Raw genomic sequence first — 16128 nt, forward strand, 5'->3', positions numbered from 1 at the left:
TTTTTTGTATAATGTGAAAGATGATGTTACGCCGAGTAAATAGATACCAAACATGTCACCCTTTATAATTGCACGCACTCGTGGAATGGCGACGAACTACGGTACCTTTGAATTTCCATAGGCGACGCTTTAAAAAAATTTTACGGTTACCAGGTTTGAGCTACAGAGGAGGTCTAGGGCTAGAATTATTGCTCTCACTCTGGCGATCGCGGCGATACCTCACATGTGTGATTTGAACACCGTTTACATATGCGGGCGCGACTTCCGTATGCGTTTTCTTCGCTGCGCGAGCTCGCGGGGACAGGGGCACTTTAAAAATTTTTTTTTTTTTTTTATTTATTTTATTTATTTTTATACTTTATAAATTGTGTTTAAAAATTTTTTTTTTTTTTTTTTTACTTTTATTGCTGTCACAAGCAATGTAAACATCCCTTGTGACAGTAATATGTGGTGACAGGTACTCTTTATGGAGGGATGGGGGGTCTAAAAGACCCCCCATCCCTCCTTTACACTTCAAAGTATTCAGATCGCCGAAAACTGCGATTCTGAATACTGTGTACTTTTTTAAATTCGGCGCCATTGGCAGCCAAGTAAACGGGAAGTGACGTCATGACGTCGCTTCCGCGTTTACAACAAGATGGCTGGAACGAAGCTGCTCGCAGCTTCGTTCCAGTCCGCCCCCAGCCGCCGAAGGCTACCGAACGGACACCGGGCCTCCCAATCGCACGGGAGGCCCGGTAACAGCGGCGGGAGGCGGCGGTAGGGGGGGGGGGGATGTCCCCTCCCGCTCCTCCGGTATAACAGCCGAGCGGCTTTTAGCCGCATCGGGTGTTATACACGGGTAGCCGATCGCCCGCTGTAAACAACGGTACCGGGATGATGCCTGCAGCTGCGGGCATCATCCCGGTATAACCCCGGAAAGCCGAGTACGCATATATGCGTACGGTCGGCGGGAAGGGGTTAAACACACACGAGCGGGGGCATGCAATTCAGACAGAAATCGCACCGCTTTCCTGTTCAAATCGCATGCAATTCTTTGCAGTGCAATTTGTGCCTATTCATTTTATATTGACACAAATTGCACCACAAAGTATCAGTTTCGGGAGCATTATCACAAGTGAAAATGCTGGGTATCGGCACTGATAGCAATACCAGTATCGGTGCATCGCTAGTAGAGTGTATAAAAGCACGCTCCTAAATGAAGGCAGGAGTTAAAAAAATTAGACCTTAAACTGGTCATCCACTGTACAGTCCTTGTCATGCGAACGACAGTTGAGGGATGCTAATAGTCCATATCATCAATTTCTGTTCCAGCATTGCCTAGCAACCATTGCTTATTAGCAATTCCGGGAGGTAATACATATTTTATGGTGTGTTGAGTCAATGATTAAAGAGTAGGTCCAGCCAAATACTGTAGCTGCTGACTTAATATTAGGGCACTTACCTGTCCAGGAAGCCCGCAATGTTGGCACCCCAGTCAATCTTCGGATCGACCCCCGGGTGCTGCCGCTGCCATTCCTGGTAAGGGAACCAGGCTGGTTTCCGTCCTGCACATGCGCAAAGCACGCTGCGCTTTCCAATTGACCTGGCAGCAGGGGAAGGGGGGCGGGACTTCCACGAGATCGGGCTGTGGCCTGTCTCCCGGAAGTGGGGAAAGGGACCTTCCAGATGAACAACGATCTCTGCAGCACTTCACCATTCAGGCCTATATGGTAGAGTGGCCAGACGGAAGCCACTCTTCAGTAAAAGACACATGACAGCCAACCTGGAGTTTGCCAAAAGGCACCAGAAGGACTCTCAGACCACGAGAAACAATCTCTGGTCTGATGAAAGATTGGACTCTTTGGCCTGAACGGTAAGTCATGTCTGGAGGAAACCAAGCATCGCTAATCACCTGGCCAATACCATCCCTACAGTGAAACATGGTGGTGGCTGCATCATCCTGTGGGGATGTTTTTTAGTGGCAGGAACTGGGAGACTAGTCATGATCAAGGGAAAGATGAATGCAGCAATGTATAGAGACATCCTTGATGAAAACCTGCACCAGAGCGCACCGGACATCAGATTAGGGCGAAGGTTCATCTTCCAACAGGATAAGGACCCTAAGCAAACAGACAAGATAACAAAGCAGTGGCTATGAGACAACTCTGTGAATATCCTTGAGTGGCCCAGCCAGAGCCCAGACTTGAACCCGATTGAACATTTCTGGGGAGATCTGAAAATGGCTGTGCATAGACGCACCCCATCCAACCTGATGGAGGTGGAGAGGTCCTGCAAAAGAATGGGAGAAACTGCCCAAAAATAGGTGTGCCAAGCTTGTAGCATCATACTCAAAAAGACTTGAGGCTGTAATTGGTGCCAAAGGTGCTTCAACAAAAGTATTGAGCAAAGGCTGTGAATACTTATGTACATGTGAATTTTTTTTTTTGTTTTTATTTTGAATAGATTTCAAACAAACTTCTTTCACGGTGTCATTATGGGGTATTGTTTGTAGAATTTTGAGGAAAATAATGAGTTCAATCCATTTTGGAATAAGGCTGTAAACATAACAAAATGTGGAAAAAGTGAAGAGCTGTGAATACTTTCCAGATGTACTGTACACATTTAGCAAGCAGTTTTCAGATTTGTTATTATACCATTTTGCCACACACATACGGTATATATAATATATATATACGCTCGGTATGGGACCTGTAATTTGTTTGTTCTGTCTGGAGATTTGTCAGTTCACCTCGAGTCTCAACATGGACTGGGAAGCGAAAACGGTCCTTTAAATCTGTACTGACCCATCCACTCCTGAGGAAGTGAAAAAAAGTTCTCAGTTTAACGTTTCCCATCTGTAGCGATGGGCTCGGGCATGTTCGGATTGAGCCTGCCAGGAAGCCGGCACTGCACACCGCCAATCAGAGGCAGCTTGTGTATGTGTAGCTGCTGGTCGGGAAATGCCTCACTGCATATAATTGGTATGTGAACGCTTCCTGGTGGCTCGATCCGAACGCGCCCAAGTCCATCACTACCTATCTGATACAATTTACTGCAATCTGACAAAATAAATTGGTGACCAGTAAGTGTCAGATTGCAGGAACTGGCCAAGTCACTGTAGGAGGGTAGACAACACACTAGAGATTGGAGTTCCACATGGTACTTTGGCAAGCAGGAACAACAACTGGACAATGCTTCCTCTAGACTAAATTTTAGGAACAGGAGAACAGACAGCATGTGAAACTCCATACAGTGGATGACAACAACGAATAGTCCTGTAGCATTAACTTGATCTGCGGTAGATCCTGCGATAGAGATATTTTGAAAGGCACCCAGTAATGAAAACAAGGCTCCTCCCAGTGCTGAGCCCAAACAGCCAACTCACCAAAGTCAGTCTTCAGAGACAGGGCAAGCACTGAGGCAATGCCACGGCTCTGGGCCTGGAAAGCATTCTACAGCTAGATTTTGCCAATACACTCAGGTCTGGAACAGTCATAAATGAAGAGCCCAGTGCTAGAAGGTCATATTCCAGGCTGACCCCACACACCCAATCAAGCATGTCAATCTGGACAGCTGACATGTAGCAGCAGTGTAGTAGGTTATTTTGATTGAAATCAATGAAAGAAGAGTAAATTTAAAAATAAAATGGGGAAAAAAAAGCTACCAAATTTTGGATAGACTTTTTTCAGCAGAGTGGAAAAAAAGAAGGCTCTCCATCTTCCTGAGACACTAGCAAAAAACCGAGGCATGCTGGGTAGAGGAGGGGTTATCCTGGACTGGCCTACAATTTTTGTTTCCCCAATGTCTAATCAAGTATATATATTTTTTATAGAGAAACAGGGAGGCACATGTATCATCTTCAGACACTAGCACAAAACTGAGGCTTAGCTGGGAGGACTTACTTATGCCTTGACAAGGATTCCTGACTTTTTTTGGCAAGTGTACATTCACCTGAAGGTGGCAGCATAACCCCACTAGTCATGTGTATAAAGTCCTCTGTGATGCTTCCTGTGACATACAATTAAAAAAAATGTACCCTTTTCCCCTTTGTAAAATATAACAATTCTCATTTGCAAAAAAAAAAAAAAAAAAAATCACAAAAGTACAATAAATTGTTAAGAAAGATTAAAAAAAAAAATCTTCACACATACCTTGTTATTAGAGGCTTAATATTTCCAAATCTGACAAGATGAGTTGCAAAACTATTATCACTACACAATGAATCTTTTGTTTTATTTGTTTTGTCATCTTTCAAGGCGTTTCCTCTGTGAACAATAAAATCACATAATATCATTACTTATATTGGACAATACCTAAAGAAAACAGTCACGTAAGGAAACCTACAACATGCACACTTTAACCATTTGCCTACTGGGAACTTCCTGCCCATGCCAATTTTCAGCGCTGTTGCACTTTGAATGACAATTGCGCGGTAGTGCAACACTACCCAAACAAAATTTTCAGCATTTTTTTCGCACAAATAGACCTTTCTTTTGGTAGTATTTAATCACCACTAGGTTTATTTTTTGCTAAATTAACCACTTGACGACCGCCTAATGCAGATATACTGCGGCAGAAAGGCACGGGCAGGGAAAGTCACGTACCTGGTACGTGATCTGCCTCCCGCGGGCGGGTGGCGCGCCGCGCCCCCCCCCCCTCGGTGCCCGAGGCGGTCGGCTTCGTTAGGGGAGCGATCCAGGCTGTGGGGGAGGCCACTCATTCGTGGCCACCCCCTCGCGATCGCTCCCAATGAATGACAATCTTCCTCTGTTGCTGTAATGTAAACAGCGGCAGAGGAAGTGATGTCATCTCTCCTCGAGCCGGTCTTTTTGTTCCGGCGCTGAGGAGAGAAAAGACATCGATGTGAGTTGCACAACACTACACTAACAGTAGAATACACTAGGCACACTTTTCACCCCCCATCACCCCCCTGTACCCCCTGTCACAGTGACACCAATAGCAGTTTTTTTTTTTTTTGCATTGCTGTCAGTTTGTGACAGTTATAAGTGGTAGGGCAGTTAGTGGTAGCCCCCTTTAGGTCTAGGGTACCCCCCTAACCCTCCCTAATAAAGTTTTAACCCCTTGATCACCCCCAGTCGCCAGTGTCACTAAGCGATCGTTTTTCTGATCGCTGTATTAGTGTCACAGGTGACGCTAGTTAGGGAGGTAAGTATATAGGTTCGCCGTCAGTGTTTTATAGCGACAGGGACCCCCATATACTACCTAATAAAGGTTTTAACCTCCTGATTGCCCCCTAGTTAACGCTTTCATCAGTGATCACCGTATAATTGTTACGGGTGACGCTGGTTAGTTTGTTTTTTATAGTTTCAGGGCACCCGCCGTTTATTACCTAATAAAGGTTTACCCCCTAATCGCCCGGCGGTGATATAAGTTAAGTTTTAGGGTCAGATAAGGCCTGCGTCGCCCCAGGCAGAGTCAAGTTAGCGCCAGTACCACTAACACCCTACGCACGCACCATCACCATACACCTCCCTTAGTGGTATAGAATCTGAACGGATCAATATCTGATCCGATCAGATCTATACTAGCGTCCCCAGCAGTCTAGGGTTCCCAAAAACGCAGTGTTAGCGGGATCAGCCCAGATACCTGCTAGCACCTGCGTTCTGCCCCTCGGCCCAGCCCTGCCCAGCCCACCCAAGTGCAGTATCGATCAATCACTGTCACTTACAAAACACTAAACACACATAACTGCAGCGTTCGCATAGTCAGGCCTGAGCCCTGCGATCGCTAACAGTTTTTGTTGGTAGCGTTTTGATACAGTCGCTAACAGGAGCTTTTTTGCCTGAGTCTCACTAGTGTACCACTAAATTTAGAGCCCAAAATGGCAAATCGAAGGTACACTAGTGAAGAGGACTACACGTTTGAGCATGACTGATAGTGAAGAGGAAGTCACTCATCTGTCAGATTCAGAATAGGATCCTGTAGAGGACAGCGGCTCCATGACAGATAGCTCTGACGACAGAGTTGTGGTCCCTGCCAAGGTCAGGCGTACCAGACCCCGAACTTCTCCTTCTGTCTTTGATGTGCAAGAACCGCAGGTCCCTCGTATGGAGCAGAGAAGTACTAGCACCGCTATTCCTTCTGGTGAACTGGCAAGCACCAGCGGCCTAGTACACCCTGGTCGTACATCCAGCACTGCAGTAACACTAGGTGACGTGGCGAGTCCCAAAAGTACAGTTCAAGCTGGCGAGGTGGCGAGCACAAGTAGTGTCCCGCTGCCACCAAGAAGATGAACACAGGCCCGTCGTGCCCATAGTGCCCTTCCTGCTGCATTCGCCAATCCTAATTGGGAACCCACCACTTCTGCAGCACCCGTACATCCCCCATTCACTGGCCAACCCGGCATTCAGGTGTAAACAGTTGATTTTACGTCACTGGATTTTTATTCGCTGTTTTTCACCGAAGATCTCTAAAGATCTATTGTGGACGAAAGCAATTTGTACGCTGGTCAACACATCGCCACTATTCCCCAGTCCTCCCTTGCCAGAGATTGGAAACCAATTACGGTTTCCGAATTCAAGATCTTTCTGGGCCTTTCCCTCCTCATGGGCATAACCAAAAAGAGTGAGTTGTGGTCATATTGGTCCACTGACCTAATTCACCATATGTCCGTGATCTCTGCTTCCATGGCCAGGGCACGATACGAGCAGATTTTGCGGTTCATGCACTTCAATGACAATGAACACTGTCGTCCTCGTGGAGACCCTGAATACGATCGGCTCTATAAAATTCGGCCCCTCGTAAACCACTTCAACCAACGTTTTGCAGACTTGTTTACTCCCCATCACGTTGTCTGAGTTGATGAGTCCCTGATTAAGTTTTCTGGCCGCTTGTCATTCAAACAGTACCTTCCCAGCATGCGTATCAGGACAGGGCCACAGGCTATACATGTAGTTTTATGGTTTACGAGGGAAAAGATAGTCACATAGAGCCTACAAACTGCCCTGACTACATAGGAAGCGCTGGCAAGATTGTGTGGGACTTGGTGTCACCTTTATTCGGAAAGGGGTACCACTTATACGTGGACAATTATTACACGAACGTGCCACTTTTTAGTCACCCGTTTGATCATCAGATTGGAGCATGTGGCACTGTGCGACCTAATCGCCGGGGCTTTCCCCAGCGGCTTGTAGATTCCCGTCTTAGGCTGGGGGGAGAGAGCCTGCTTGCAGTGTAATAACTTGCTCGCTATGAAGTGGAGGGATAAAAAGGATGTTTTCGTTCTTACCGCCCTTCATGCAGACACGACGGTCCAAATTACTACGGCGACTGGTGTTATGGAGAAACCCCTCTGTGTCCACGAATATAACCTTAACATGGGAGGGGTGGACCTCAACGACCAGTTGTTGGCGCCGTACCTAGTTGCCCCTAAGGCCAGACGCTGGTACAAAACAGCGTCTGTTTATTTATTTCAATTGGCTTTGCTGAACGCTTATGTGCTATACAGAGCTTCAGGACAGCCTGGATCCTTCCTTAAATTCCAGGAAGAGATCGTCAGAGCCCTTCTGTTTTCCAGACAGTGCTCTGCTTCACCTTCCCCAACCAAATGCAGTAAGCCGGCTGCATGAGAGACATTTTCTTTATGTCCTCCCGAGTACCCCTACCCAACGAGCCCCCCAAAAAAGATGTGTCTGCAGCAAGCACGGATATAGGCGTGACACCCGCTATTATTGTCCCTCCTGTCCTGACAATCCTGGTCTTTGCATTGGTGAATGTTTTGAATGCTACCATACACTAGTTGAGTATTAGCGTAGGGTACAGCACTGCACAGACTAGGACATAATTTCACAGGGTCTCCCAAGATGCCATCGCATTTTGAGAGACCCGAACCTGGAAACGGTTACAGTTACAAAAGTTACAGTTACAAAAAAAAAAGTGTAAAAAAAACAAAAAAACAAAAAACAAAAAAATATATAAAATTAAAAAATGAAAAATAGTTGTTATTGTTCTCTCTCTATTGTCCTGCTCTTTATTACTGTATTCTATTCTGCAATGTTTTCTTGTTATTATGTTTTTATCATGTTTGCTTTATAGGTATGCATTTTTTTTTTTTATACTTTACTGTTTACTGTGTTTTATTGTTAACCATTTTTTTGTTTTCAGGTACGCCATTCAGCTGCAGAGCGGATTTATTTATCTTGACAGCAACAGCGTTTGCTCCCACGATACATAAAGCCATGACTCCAGCGCTGTCGGAGGTGATTTCACCACCACAGTTACATACTTCGGCATATATGCCGAAGCATGGGGGCAGCAGAGGGCGGAGGAGCGATTTGCTCCTAACTTTTGTGGGAGGATGCCCCCATGCTTCGGCATATATATATTTTAGGCACAGGTTGTGTTAAATGTTTTATTTTTTACTATTTTTTTTTGTATTTGCTATGCAGGTATGGTAAGTCTTACTGTTATACTGTAATGTTACTTTGTTTTATTGTTAACCATCATTTGCTTAGCAGGTACACCATTCAGTTGCAGCGCTGATTTATTTATCTTGACAGCAACAGCGTTTGCTCCCACGATACATAAAGCCGCGAATCCAGCACTGTCGGAGGTGATTTCACCACCACAGTTACATACTTCGGCATATATGCCGAAGCATGGGGCAGCAGAGGGCGGAGGAGCGATTTGCTCCTACTTTTTGGGGCGGATGCCCCCATGCTTCGGCATATATACGGTGCATGTATGCCCATCATTAGCAGTGGGTGGATGAAGGGAGGTATTCTAATGGTGGGCATACCCACCGATCAATCTCTTTTTCGTTCAGCCCACAGGCTGCATAAAAAAAAAAGTTTACAATATATACCCAACAAATACCAGCAACGTACTGGTATGTTGCTGGACTTTGAGTGGTTATACCAGAATGATGCCTGCAGGTTTAGGTATCATCTTGGTATCATTCTTTTCAGCCAGCGGTCGGCTTTCATGTAAAAGCAATCCTAGCGGCTAATTAGCCTCTAGACTGCTTTTACAAGCAGTGGGAGGGAATGCCCCCTCCCCCCACCGTCTTCCATGTTTTTCTATGGCTCTCCTGTCCCAACAGGGAACCTGAGAATGCAGCCGGTGATTCAGCCAGCTGACCATAGAGCTGATCAGAGACCAGAATGGCTCCAAACATCTCTATGGCCTAAGAAACCGGAAGCTACGAGCATTTCATGACTTAGATTTCGCCAGATGTAAACAGCGCCATTGGGAAATTTGGAAAGCATTTTATCACACCGATCTTGGTGTGATCAGATGCTTTGAGGGCAGAGGAGAGATCTAGGGTCTTAAAGACCCCAATTTAAAAAAAAAAAAAAAAAAAGAGTACCTGTCACTACCTATTGTTATCATAGGGCATATTTACATTCCCTGAGATAACAATAAAAATGATTTAAAAAAAAAAAAAAATGAAAAGGGACAGTTTAAAAATAAGATAAAAAAGCAAAAAAAAAAAAAAAAAAGCACCCCTGCCCCCCCCGCGCGCAAAGCGTCGGTCTGGCGTCAAATGTAAACAGCAATTGCACCATGCATGTGAGGTATCACCGCGAAGGTCAGATCGAGGGCAGTAATTTTAGCAGTAGACCTCCTCTGTAAATCTAAAGTGGTAACCTGTAAAGGCTTTTAAAGGCTTTTAAAAATGTATTTAGTTTGTCGCCACTGCACGTTTGTGTGCAATTTTAAAGCATGTCATGTTTGGTATCCATGTACTCGGCCTAAGATTATATTTTTTATTTCATCAAACATTTGGGCAATATAGTGTGTTTTAGTGCATTAAAATTTAAAAAAGTGTGTTTTTTCCCAAAAAAAAAATCGCTGCGCAAATACTGTGTGAAAAAAATTTTTAAACACCCACCATTTTAATCTGTACGGCATTTGCTTTAAAAAAATATATAATGTTTAGGGGTTCAAAGTAATTTTCTTGCAAAAAAAATATTAATTTTTTCATGTAAACAAAAAGTGCCAGAAAGGTTTCGGAGGCCATGGAATGCCCAGGTGGCACAAAAACCCCCCAAATGACTATTTTGGGACAAAAAAAATTCAATGGGCTCAACATGCCTCTCAGCAATTTCCTTGGGGTGTCTACTTTCCAAAATGGTGTCATTTGGGGGGGGGGGAATTGTACTGCCCTGCCAAAGACATGTGGCGGAATACATTTTGGCCTAAATGTATGACTAAAATTGAGTTTATTGGATTATTTTATAACAAAAAGTAGAAAATATTTTTTTTCAAAATTTTCTGTCTTTTTCCTTTTATAGTGCAAAAAATAAAAACCGCAGAGGTGATCAAATACCATCAAAAGAAAGCTCTATTTGTGGGAAGAAAAGGACCCAAATTTCGTTTGGGTACAGCATTGCATGACCGCGCAATTAGCAGTTAAAGTGCCAAATTGTAAAAAGTGCTCTGGTAAGGAAGGGGGTAAATCCTTCCGGGGCTGAAGTGGTTAATGAAAAAAGACAGATTTTTTTTTTGTAAAAAGTTTTCATAGTTTGTTATAAAATTTTGCAAACAGGTAATTTTTCTGCGCTGATGAGGATGCACTGATAGGTGACACGGATGAGGAGGCAATGTTGTGCAGCACTGGTGGGACTGCACTGATAATCAGGACACGCATAATCAGTGCCCTGATTATCAGTGTAGAAGTCCCTTTTAGAGAAGCTTGATATCGGCTCTTTTCTCCTTTCCTCATGCGCACACAGCTGATCACATGGTAAAGAGCCGCTGATTGAGGTAAAGAGCCAATCTGTGATCAGCAGTGTTCAGAGGACACTACGATCACACAGCACACCGCCAGCGCCCAGCAGCAGGCGTGAGCACGGAAAGTCGTTATATGACAGCGTCCCAGAACTAGACGACTGTGCTGTACCTGTCATTTGGCTATAGCGGGTCAGCAAGTGGTAAAGTATATCTAAAGCCAAAATGTTTTATTTTGTTTCATTTCGACAAGTGTAGGGAAAACTCTTGACAATATTTTTTTTATCATCTGTTTCCTTTGGGGAGATTTTCATCTACTTTCAGTCCTAAAGTAACAGGAAGTGAGAGAATAGTTTTCCAAAGTGAGAAAAATGCCCTCTAACAATTGCCACTAGAATAATTCAAAGGATCTGCAGTTCTTGTCATTATAAAGAATGAACCCTTAAAAGCAGTTCTGACAGTACAGGATTAGAGGCCAAGATTAAAAGTACATACACACACACACTCACATACATACATACACACATACAGCCTTTTTAAAAACTGTAGTACTGAACCAGCACTGCACTCCTGGGGGAAGCAGAGAGGTCAGGACTCAGGAAGACTCCCCGGCCTTCCACTGCTCTAAGTGTCTTGGTACTGACTGAGCTCCCACTGTGTTAATGTACAGTTCCGGAAGGGGAGCGAGAGCTCGGTCTGACATTAATACCTTTAGGCATGCTTAAAATATTAAGCTTTTAAATATCAAATGTAAAAACATACACTCAAAAAAACACAGGCGGAATATTCATAGACAATGGAATATAAGCCTGTACCTTCAAATGATTGTACACTGGAAAAACTTTTGAGGATATGCTCCCTGGGTGCCCCCCCCCCATAACTCTACTGTATGCGTCCCCATTTTTGTAGCAAGCAATGCATAGTAACATAGGAATAGAAGGGAGGACGGCTTGTGTCCTGTACTGTTCTCTAAGGTATGGAATTTAAAAGTAAATCAATATTCCTTTTATTGTAATCCTACAGTACAGGAGAGGGGCTGATTATTCATAGCCCCTGGGACAACCGCAAGCAATGAATGAGGAGGGTGAGCAACTACTGGGTAAACAGAACAGTGCCAATAGACCCAAAGACAAAAGGAGTTAACAGATCCAACTTCAGAGTGCTGCTGCAAGTACCTTGAGGTCAAAGGCTGTATCTGCAAAAGATTAGAGGTCAACCTGGTAGAACTTTAAAAAGGTAGAACAAAAGACGAGGTGTTGACCTTACAAAGCTGAGCTACAGAGGCTTGATATTTAATTGCCCAGGAAATTCCCACCTACCAGAACAAGTAGGAGTGATGGAGGAGCTTTTCCTTCTAGAGTGTAACCTCTTGAGAGAAGTTGTTTCATCCATCTATTCATGGTCGATTTTGAAGCAAAATGTTCCGGGTGAGGTTCTGAGAGTAGAACAACCAGTGAGTTCATCTTCCTGATAAAAGCCATAGCTTTGACGTAATTTCTGATGGCTCTGACCATATGCAGGAAGTGAAGAGCAGTTTCTTTTGAGTTCCTTCAGACTAGGGCACAAAGATGGACCTACAATGTCTTTGCAGAGGTAGAAGACTGATACCACCTCAGGGAGGGAAGATGACCTTAGGCATAAGACTACCTCGTCTTTGTGAAGAATGGGGAATGGCTCCTTACAAGAGATGGCCTCTAGCTCAGAGACATGTCTAGCAGATGTGATAGCAACTAAGAAGGCTACTTTGAAGGCGAGATTGTCTAAGGGGATAACACTGGTGGGTTCAAGTGTGGTTTCTGCAGGGCTGAGAGAACAAGATAAAAAGGGAACTAATATAAAATACACCTTGGATAAAGGGTTTGACAAGTGAGAGTGGTACCAGAGGTTATTGGAAAAGAATGGACAAAGCTGAAACTTGTCTTTTCAGAGTGTTCAGAACCAAGATCTGGTCAAGCCCTGATTGCAGAAGAGCCAGAATGTGAGGCAAGGAGAATCCTCTGGGATTAAAGTGCCTGTGTTCACACCATGCAAAGAAGATTTCTAGGTACAATAATAGATCTTTGTGAAGTGTTTTCTTGTTTTAACAAAGTTAAAGTCCTTTAAGACATGCCATTAAAGCTAGAAAACGAGACAGAGGATGGGAGCAGTTCTGGGTCTGATGGCAGTCTCCTTGGAAGCAAGGTCAATTGCCCAGTTTCACTCCAGACTGCTACAACACAACATACTGTCATTGTAGGACAAGACAGCCCAGTGCCTGGTAAGATCGATTTGCTTGGCACTGAGGGCCAGATTGTTCCAGGCTTGGTGGCTCAGAAATCTGGATTTTGAATCAAGATGTTCTCATTCATATCTTTAGGAAGATTCTATCAATCAATGCCAGCCTCTTGGGAGTGTCAACCAATCTGAATTCAGTAGAAAAATCCCATGGTAGTGGTGTACGTGAACAAGGAAGTCTTGCTGTGACAAGAGGGGTACATTAGGTCATAGGCAAAACTTCAAGTTCCAACCTTGTCCACTGTTTATTTTTGTTTAATTATTTTTTATTAGAAAAAATAGAAGTAAAAGGTACATTGTGTAATATACAATACAGAGAATATGCAAGCAAGTGGACAGCTAAATCGCACATTATTTTTATCAAACAATTAACCAAGTGAGTAGCACCACATTCGTACTTAGCTAATTAGCCAATTCTCTGTAACCACTACCAAGGCAAAAAGTGTTTAAAATTTACCAACTAGTCAGAAACAAAATCATCTTCACTAATATAGATTAGTTATGAGCAGTAGTGTCTGTGTTGGGTAATAACCTTGTACAGCCAAAGTACCTTGAGAAACCCAGACATAAGAGTAAGTAGAAGAAAGAAAGCTTAGAGTAGTAGGAGAGAATAAGAGAGAAGATAGTGGGGGGGGGGGGAGGGGGGGGGGTGGACTCGCCTCAGTCCGAACTCCTATTATGCAATATAAACCAGCAAAAACATTTTACTTAGGATGCAACATAATTTCCGCGAATGCAGCTGTGTATTTAAAGACAAACCAGCAGGACCATATTCGTTTTGCAAGATCAGATTTGTTTCTAATGGAGAGAGTAAGATCTTCCATATAATATGTACGGTCAACTTCCACTAGCCATTGGCGTAGAGTGGGTATAGTCTTTTGTTTCCAGAATCTGGGGATAAGTGCTTTAGCAGCATTAAGGAGGTGAGGGATTATGGATTTCTTATATGTACCCACTGATTTGCCTGTACAATGTAAAAGTACAAGCAACGGATCATGAGGAACCTCAGATCCTTGGATCTCTAATCCAGTGAAGGGTAGTCAACCAGAATGGTCGTATCAGCGGACAAAACCACCAGATGTGTGCGTGGGTTACACGCTCGCCGCATGCCCGCCAGCAGAGGGGGGAGATGTGTGGAAAGATTTTATGAAGTACCACATGCGTGTAATGCCATCTCATCACCAGTTTATAATTTACTTCAGCCATTTTGGTGGCTGCAGAAGAAATATGGGACATTATGAGAATAGTGGCTTTTTGGGCTGTTGACAGTTCTTTCTGAAGATCTTTTTCCCAATTGTGTAGGAAGGCCGGGTCTCCTGCGGGAGTCAGCATTTGCAATAATTGGTAAAAGTGGGAGACAGGCTTGTCCACTGGTTGGGGCTCAGGGAGAGCTGCTTCAACAGGTGTTAACTCCGTAAAAGATCTGATAGGTTTAGGAAGAGAGTGGATAAAGGCCGCTAGTTGTCGATATCTCCATTGATCCATGGGTGTAATCACAGAGTCATGCAAAATTGTGTTCAATGGGACAATTCCCGTTGGGGTGGTAACTTGATATAGTTGAGCCGTCATCCCTAGATTCCATATATGAGTTTTGGGGTCTATATTCCCTGGCAGGAAGTAGTTATGGCCTGTCAGTGGCATGAGAGGAGAATTATATATCCAATTATTTGTCTTACATAATGAATCCCACACCATAAGGGTAGAGTGTGTAAGTGGAGACGTTGTGGAAGATATGGATCTATGATTCTTAGGAACCCAGAGTTGCATAAAGAGGTTAGATCCACTTAGCTCCATTTCCAAATTTACCCAAAGCTTAGATTCTTTATGGAATTTCCAATCAGAGATTCTAGTCAAGACGATCGCCATGAAATACCTTTTAAAGTCTGGTAGGGTTAAGCCCCCTTCTCGCTTAGATCTATTGAGAAGGGTCCTAGCGAGCCTGGGGCGTCTTCTGTTCCATATATATTTGCCAATCAACGATCTTATTATCGTAAAAAAGCCTACAGGTATCCCAAACAGGATCATTTGAAACAAAAACAGCAACCTGTGTAGTATATTCATCTTCACAACCCCAATCGTCCCCAGCCATGAGTGAGCCATCTGAGACCATTTTTGTAAATCAGCTTTAATCGTGTTCAATAAGGGCAAGAAGTTTGAACGAAATAGGGCATCCAGGTTTGGGGTAAGGTAAATACCTAAGTATTTCATTTTGTGTGTCTGTCAACTAAAAGAAAAGGACCTTTTCAATTGGGAAGCAGTCTGTGCGGGGACAGATATATTTAGGATTTCAGATTTTGACATGTTGATTTTAAAATTAGAGATGGCTCTGTAATTTGCGAATTCCGACAGAAGGTTAGGAAGGGATATGAGGGGTTGTTGTACATAGAACAAGATATCGCCCGCATATGCGGCATACTTGTGTTCAGCTGATCCTATGGTGATCCCATGTATGGAGGGGTTATGTCTCACTGTGGACAAGAAGGGTTCAAGCGATAGGGCGAATAAAATGGGTGAGAGAGGGCAGCCCTGCCGAGTGCCATTATACAGAGTGAATGGAGCACTAAGGGTGCCATTCACTCTTAGTTGGGCAATGGGGAAATTATAGAGTGCCGATATTTGAGTCAGGAGGGGAGCCCCAATACCCAGATGAGATAGCGTTGCCATGAGGTAGTCCCAGTAAACCCTATCAGACGCCTTTTCAGCATCCGTTCATAACAGGGTGGTCTGGGACGACCCCCGAGCATGAACCATTAAAGATAAGGTATGAAGGGAATTATCCCTTGCCTCTCTACCAGGGATGAATCCCGTTTGATCGGTGGATATCCATTGTGGAACCAAGGGAAGGAGTCTATTCGGAATAGCTTTAGCATATAATTTGGCGTCAATGTTTAACAGCGAGATAGGGCGATAACTTCCACATGTACTAGGGTCTTTACCGGGTTCGGGGATAATAGTAATGTGTGCGTGGGTGGTCTCAGGTCTGAGGGACTCACCATCAGAGACTGCGTTAGCATAGGAGGTTAAATGTTGAAGGAGGATATCTGCAAATGCACGATAATATGCTACAGTGAATCCGTCCGAACCTGGGGCTTTACCATTTGCCATAGCTTTTAAAGCAACGCGTAACTCTGAAGTGGTGAGCTCCCCATCCAGAGTAGGCAGGATGTCAGGTGATAGTCT

At 44.0% G+C, this 16128-nt stretch overlaps 1 protein-coding gene across 3 annotated transcripts in view; it reads right to left on the reverse strand.

The window, feature by feature from the left end:
- Window positions 1-16128, reverse strand: part of CENPC (centromere protein C) — a 299799-nt gene that overhangs the window by 161376 nt on the left and 122295 nt on the right. For all 3 annotated transcript variants that reach the window (XM_073597780.1, XM_073597787.1, XM_073597774.1), the window contains exon 16: window positions 4134-4247. In XM_073597780.1, coding sequence (XP_073453881.1) covers window positions 4134-4247 — 114 coding nt within the window. The remainder of the gene's footprint in view (window positions 1-4133; window positions 4248-16128) is intronic.

The sequence above is a fragment of the Aquarana catesbeiana genome, linkage group LG01 (assembly GCF_042186555.1).
Source record: "Aquarana catesbeiana isolate 2022-GZ linkage group LG01, ASM4218655v1, whole genome shotgun sequence".
Taxonomy (NCBI): Eukaryota; Metazoa; Chordata; class Amphibia; order Anura; family Ranidae; genus Aquarana; species Aquarana catesbeiana.